The sequence below is a fragment of the Phoenix dactylifera genome, unplaced genomic scaffold (assembly GCF_009389715.1).
Source record: "Phoenix dactylifera cultivar Barhee BC4 unplaced genomic scaffold, palm_55x_up_171113_PBpolish2nd_filt_p 002526F, whole genome shotgun sequence".
Classification (NCBI taxonomy): Eukaryota; Viridiplantae; Streptophyta; class Magnoliopsida; order Arecales; family Arecaceae; genus Phoenix; species Phoenix dactylifera.
This window is the reverse complement of record NW_024069713.1, coordinates 5,883-12,957: the sequence shown is the minus strand read 5'-3', so window position 1 is coordinate 12,957 and position 7,075 is coordinate 5,883. Positions and strand designations below refer to the sequence as shown.

The following is a 7,075-nucleotide window of genomic DNA, read 5'->3' as shown; positions in this document are numbered from 1 at the left end:
TTTCTTTCTTAAGATTATTATCTCTCTTGAAAAATTAATCCTTTGTGATCCAGACCTTTTTTACCTTTCTAACTCATTTTAGAACTATTAGGATAAGGTATATCCACTAAATTCATAGTGCCAAAATTAGAATGACAGACTTAATTTTGCATTTCCTCCAATTTATCTTGAACATGTGCCTCTTCCTCTATTTAAAGATGTTGAAGTAATTCTTCCAAAGTTTAAAACTGATGCTTATGCTTCAACATTTTTTGATGGTCCTACCAAGATGGAGGCAATTTGCTCTTAATGGTGCACTTGAAAAGGTCTTGTGTCACATGAATCACTTCTTGAATTTGCTCCATAATAGGCTTCTCATCAACTATATATCTTGATTTCAATATACTTGTTAATCAAATATGATCTATTTCCTGCATCTTCAGTCAAGTATCTTGCTAGAAGTGCACTGCACAATACTGATACGGTTTGATGGTGCCAATGAATATGAAATAGGTCATTGAACATAGAACCCAAAATCATGCCTCTACAAATTAATATAGTCATCCTTCGACTGTTTGACTGGCCTTTGGTGTAACCATCTTCCAAATAACTTTTTGGACATAGTGTTTGAAGCACATACGCCACCTTTTGCATGGTAAGAAAGAAATGGATTTTGAGAAGCCGTCTCTTGAAATTGTGCCCACCAAATTAATCCCAAACTACAACTTCATATATAGGAACTTTGATTGTCACATGTGGTAGTCATTGTTGAGGAAAGATAATTACCTTTAAACTATTGGGGGCTTCATGTACAAATCAAGGAATACCTGAAAAATATAAATAAATTGAGCTAGATGTACCACTTAAGTCACTTGCTTAAAGATAATTATTTCCCTACTTTGCAAATGAATTTAGTGAAGATTATTATCCCCATGATACAAAGTCCATATATTCTCTAAAATTTAGGCTGCACCTCAAAAGTTGCTTTCTTAGGAAAAGAGATGAGATGGTGTGGAAGAGAGTTTATGAGAGAGTATTGGCGTTTGTTAATTTATAAGAGAGAGAGAATGAGAGTAAATAGGCATAATAATTAAAGGAAGGAAAAATATTGTATGTGCCGGAGTTCATCGTATACATAGAAGTGAAAGAAGTGTGTTTTTGTAAAAGAAACTTAGATGGTCAAAGTTTCAAACTTCCTCCCAATGGATAAGAGAAGTAAACCAAACGTCTCTTGATTAGAGGGAACCAAACGTCTCTTGATCAAGATATAGGTCATATCAGCATATTTGTGAATGGTTTTATACTGGTATAATCTAATGCATGCATCCACTTTATCAAAAAAATAAAAAGAAAAAGAAAAATACACAAAACAACACCTTATATGGGCAGTCATTATCATGATCCTCTTAGCATAACTGGGTGTAGTCTAAATCTAATTAAGCTCGATCAAAATCTGCAGGCAGGCAAATCAGCAGGATAATCCTTCAACTTGAATTGCAAGGGAGGGATGTTCTGCCATTACATTCAGAACTAAATTAGTTTTGAGATGGGCCAAGCTAGGAGTTTCCATTGTACCTTATGCATAAAAAATTAGTTGATTTTTTTTCACTACGTTAATCATTGGATCGCACCTTATACAGATTCCACAATAATCTAATTTCTACCATTCATTTATCTATACAGATCTTGGCAGATACAACTCGAACCCCAACCTAGCTAAGCTGTGGTCAGGCTAGAAAATTGATTACTCATCTGCTTAGACCAAATGGACTATTCAAACCGAGCTGGGTAACGATCATACATGGCGGATGGCACCCTTTTTTAACGCAATGGCTCGTCTCCTTCTTGGAACATTGCATGTGATGGTGTCAGGAATAAGAATCCGGACACATTCTCCCACCGTACGTCCACTGAGAAAGGTCGGCCACCCTGACGTCCTGGGTACGCGCGAGGCCTGACTCGTTAGCATGTGGACCGTCCAATCTCTGATGAGATTATTCTCCACGTAAGCCGGTGCAGTGCATGTTTCTGCTTCACGAAACCCAAGGAGAGCCAGAGGAATCCTCGCAGTAGAGCTCTGAAAAATGCCAAACTAGCCAGCTGGTCATGTCCTATCAACAAAATTGAAAGCAATACCTCCAATCCTTCTATATAAACCGCAAGCTCCCTTTCCTTCTGCGTGTGTTAGCTGGTGTGTTGCAATGGAGCACTCTCGGCGATTGCTTCCAGCCATCCTTCTGCTCTTGTTCCTTCTCATATCCTCAGGTTCTTCTCTTCCTTTCTCTTGCTTATCTTCTTTGCTGAATGTAATGGTTTAATTTTTCAGTTTGAAGCTGGAATATTTCTCCAGAAAATAATGGACGTATTTGAAGACCTTATAATTAATACACCTAATGTACTGGTTCTTAACGATGCTTTGTTTCTTTCTTCTTAGAAGAGATGGGAACGAAGGTGGTGGAGGCAAGGACATGCGAGTCTCAAAGCCACAGGTTCAAGGGTACGTGCTTGAGAGCAAGCAACTGTGCAAACGTGTGCCAGACTGAGGGCTTCCAAGGAGGTGTTTGCCGGGGCTTACGCGGCCGATGCTTTTGCACAAAGCGTTGCTAATGACCTACGCTTCGCATGTAGGAATGTGAGGGTTATGTGGTTACCCTTGGCTTTTCATGCGTCTTCAGAATAAAATAAGCTTAGTTTTAGGACCTGTTGCTCTTTTCTCTCCTTTGTAGTCAAGTCTTTATGGCGTGGAACTTCGAGCTTGCACAAGTTCAGTTGTGCTTATGAATGATTCTGTTAAGCTTAGTTGAGCTAGCTTGTATTTTGCTGTTATCTAATGTGACTATTTGAGTAATTAATCCATAATTGTAGGATGTGGATGTGGCAAGAGGGGGAAACAGTCATCTACTTGGCATGTTCCTGGCTGTTATGATGTTAGGAGCTTTAAGAAAAACAAATAGAATGAAACTTTGGAGGCCGGCATGTTCAAAGGCCCATACAAGCGTTGGATCATCAAATGGTAAATGGAAGGGGAATACAAATACAAACAAAAGAAGAAAAATTTAAATGGAAGTCCAAATACAATATATATTTAAGAAAATCTAATCTATGATATTATATATTATAGAAAAATCAAAAGGATTACTGAAAAATTATTGTCATACTAGGGTGGTATCAAGTTAGGACGTACTATAACAAGAACCTTTAGAGGAGCAACGTCATATTCGGTTGTATATGGAAAGGAAATGGTATTATCTATAGAACAAACTTTTAGCTTGATTTCTAGTCAAACTAGCTAGTGATGAGTGAGACTGATTGGCTACAAGACTGATAACCACAATTGGATCAACTGGATGAAAAAGTTTAAAAGATCTTTGCTAAGCAAAACATTACCGGAGGAGGATTGTAGGAGCCTATAATATTTCTTGTTAATCCTAAAAATACACTCATATTGACTATTATGGGTGGAGAAGAAAGTTTCGACCGTATCAATGCGGGCTATCCCAAGAAATATTTACTTGAATCCTAGAAGATGTGTAGGATAAAATTCCTTCCCTTAAAGATTTGATCCTATAGAATGAGGCCTCCTTCAACATTATCGTTAAGCTCTAACCTATCTCTACCAATTTTACCCTCAATCTCCTATTGAGCCTTTCATGACCGTTCCTTTGAAAACCCTACTTACCAATCTTAGGAAAGCTTACTAGGATAATTGAAGCCCCAAAAGTTATCACAAAAATAGAAAAGAGAAAAACAAAAATGCAAGTTAGAGTCAAAGTACCCTCAAAAATAAAAGAAAAACAGAAATGAAAGTGCACAAAAGAAAAAGAATAAAAGATCCTATTATTACAAAGAGATACATTTTTTTTTCAAATAAGCTTCATTCCACATATACTTGATACCTCTTTTTTGATTACTCATTTCACCTCAAGATATAAAGCCCTCAAAATTTTACAAAGTTAAAGATTCCTACTAAAGTGGCGAGTTTAATTTGCTTATGCAAGCTCACTGTATAGTATCTAATTGATCTCTAGTTAAGAACCTAATTTATGCCAAAAGATAGTTTTGGAAAATAGAGTAATGATCCGCAAGTGTGCTAAAGGCTACAAAGAAAATGATTGCTTTCAAGAGTTATCTCATCAACCTATAAATATTTGCTCTTCACAAAAAAAGTGGCCTAAAATAATGGGATGTTGCAAAATCTTGGAATGGTTACATAGGTAAAAATAGATGGACATATAGATGATCATCATATATTTGGACTAGAGGATTCAAACCTTTATTCATGATATTTCCACCAGAAAGGCATGCATATATGTATTTAAATACCTGTAACTTTCAAAAATGGTGATTATGGAGTTGATTTTATCCTCTCAAGAAAGAAAAACACAACCTTTGAGGATTATTACCTATAGACACTTTAGCCACATGCTCTATCTTTGGAGGCTTTACTTAGCCTTGGATCTCTAGCAACTGCAGGCCAAGAGGATGCTATGCAAAAAGACCTTGCTCTATCGCCTTAGAACAAGTCTTCTTCTTCCTTTCTCTCTCTTTTCTTGGAGAATAAGCTTTCTCTAGCTACCTAATCTTTATTCTTCCTCACACTAGGGTTTTTCTCTAGCCTCCACCTTCTCTCCTTTCTTGTGTGTAACCATATTAAAAACATAAAATAGAGAGGGGCTTAAAGTTTCCTGTTAAGGCACCTCCTTTGAGTCCTAATATAGTCTTTCTCGATATGACTTGGCCTTAACCAGTAGTTAAGCTATTTCTTTAGCCCAAGTAGAATTCAATTAATTCTCTAATTAGCCCGAATTTTTAGTAATATACTTAAATAACTGTTTATTAAAAGAATAATTGGTTGGAATCTTATTCGGATTAATTTGGAGATAGATGATAAATGCTAAATGCATTACTAACTTAGGTCAACTTAGGTTATTGCTCACCATTGACTTTACCCTATAAGTTTGCTATAGTCACACATTAACAATATGGTCCAACATACAAATATGGTTCCTATATCACATTACTAGATCCTTGGTGATCAGTTACGATGAAACTAATTAGTCTTCCTGCTCTTGCACAAATTTATATTGCAAGTTAGTCCCCTGTCATTCTAGTATCCTTGTATCAAACTTTTAGTCACATGATATTATGGCCTATTAGAACTTTGGACAATGTCAAACAACTTTTAATAAAATCTATTCATGTAAAACTTTCAAGAGTAATTAAATATTAATTATAATAATCTTATCAAAATAATTACTTTCAAATTTTTAACTAACTATCTAGATCCCAAGTTTGATATCCCTGACTATATCTCTATTCTAGTATAATCTAATATGGATAGTATATCATATGATGGATTTAATGTCAAATAGTTAGGCCCTTGCTTATAGCCAAATATAGTACACCATCATTTTTTCTAGCAAGGATATAGCTCAGGGTATTATTATCGGTAAATAGGTATGGCTGCTATTTTAAAAATATCCACAATACAATAAGTGTCATGTCCTTTAGGTCAAGGGATAACTTGTAAGCTAGGTGACATGGTTCACCTCAATCCTTGATAGTAATTTTTGAGATAGATTACCAATGTTGACTGTTCAATGTGATAACATACATGTGTGTTAGTGCAAGGCCACCACCTTGAGGATATTAACATAATCACTGCACACCTTAGCAGTCTCATAGGTGCGGTACCTAATTATATATCCATAGTTGTCAATATATTCTTAGCACTTGGTTGTACCCAATCCTCCTTATGGTAAACATTTTGACTATTTATTTAGTTCCTTGAAGTAATCAGGGATTGTTTCCTAGCTTTAAAACTGATGTGTGGCATATATTCTATAATGTTTAAGTGGAAATTAAGAGGAAAATTCTATACATTAATCCATATAACATTTACAATCATATGCAAATGGCTTTTAGGAAAAACATTGCTTTAATAATCTCCCAATTGCACTTAAAGATAATTGGGTGCATTTTTTAAGACCATCCCATCTACATGAATTGTGAAGTCATTTCCTAGGAGGGTTCTAGTCTATCTTCCTGATAAAGTAATTGGTAAAGCTACACATCTTTTCTATCACAGATATATCTAATTATGTGGTACTTCTATTCTATATAATTCACCTTACGATGAGACCTTGGATCTACACATTTAGTAATGTCCCACTATTATTATAATGTAAAATAATTATTTATTAAATGGAAGGGGTAACTCCTAGCTTAAATATAAATTTTCTTAACCATATGGCTTCCTTTACCACTTCAGAAGTAGCAGCATACTTCACCTTGGTTGTAGATTTTGCAATAGATTTCTACTTCACATTATGGCAACAAAATGCTCCATTATTAATGATAAAAATGCTCCTCAAAGTAGATATATGGTTATCTAGGTCTAACTGGACATCAGCATCTATATAACCCAAATAATTTGAGAATAACTTGAATAATTTGAAAACCTTGAGAAAAGAAGTCAATTAATTGCTAACTGAATTTATAAAAGAAATTTTTAGAGAAAAAAGATAAGTATGTGGAATGCAATTTTAGTAAAGATAGAAATACAAATAAGGTCTCAAAGAAGCTTAATGAATAATAGATACCATAAAGTGATAGGCTTCACAATTGGGATCTACAATCTATTATAAAAAATAATGAAGAGATGGAAGAAGAAGTGTGCAATAGGACTAGAGCTGGTTGGATGAACGGGATAGATGCTTTTAGGATATTATATGATTGATGTGTAACTTGACAATATAAAGCAAAATTTATAGAACAACAATAACGCTTGTACCATTTAGTTAAACAGCTAAGGTCGGATCTCAAAATAGTCTATTATGGGATTCTTTTATTTTTCGATCCTTACTTTATATAATCGACATATAATGATTGGTTGTCAATATGAGTTCAACTCCACTTAACATGGAGTTACTAGGATAAAGCTCTTTTTGCTATCTAAATAAAGGTATTACACATAATCTACCATGAATCATACTACAGCTATGCCTTTCTTTAAACAATGGCCACGTCTAACCTGTTTAACAAGCTTTGTCAAGGTTTGAAAGTGCAAATCTGAGCTAATATCCTCCATATGATC

General features: G+C 34.9%; 1 protein-coding gene across 2 annotated transcripts; it reads left to right on the top strand.

The window, feature by feature from the left end:
• Positions 1-2,092: 2,092 nt before the first annotated feature.
• On the top strand, positions 2,093-2,839 carry LOC103709864 (defensin Ec-AMP-D1-like). Of its 2 annotated transcripts, none has more exons than XM_008795387.3 (2): positions 2,093-2,244; positions 2,414-2,839. In XM_008795387.3, the coding sequence occupies exons 1-2, from the start codon at positions 2,181-2,183 to the stop codon at positions 2,584-2,586; spliced, it is 237 nt and encodes a 78-aa protein (XP_008793609.1). In that variant the 5' UTR covers positions 2,093-2,180; the 3' UTR covers positions 2,587-2,839. The 2 variants fall into 2 exon arrangements, with proteins under 2 accessions (XP_008793609.1, XP_008793610.1); XM_008795388.4 differs by having other exon boundaries at positions 2,148-2,244; positions 2,417-2,839.
• The last annotated feature ends 4,236 nt before the right edge of the window (positions 2,840-7,075 follow it).

What these genes read in the sequence shown, in the direction of transcription:
- LOC103709864 (XM_008795387.3), top strand. Translation starts at nt 2,181, where the DNA reads ATGGAGCACTCTCGGCGATTGCTTCCAGCCATCCTTCTGCTCTTGTTC. An exon ending in GTTCCTTCTCATATCCTCAG is followed by an intron (nt 2,245 to 2,413) that starts GTTCTTCTCTTC and finishes CTTTCTTCTTAG; the next exon opens with AAGAGATGGGAACGAAGGTG.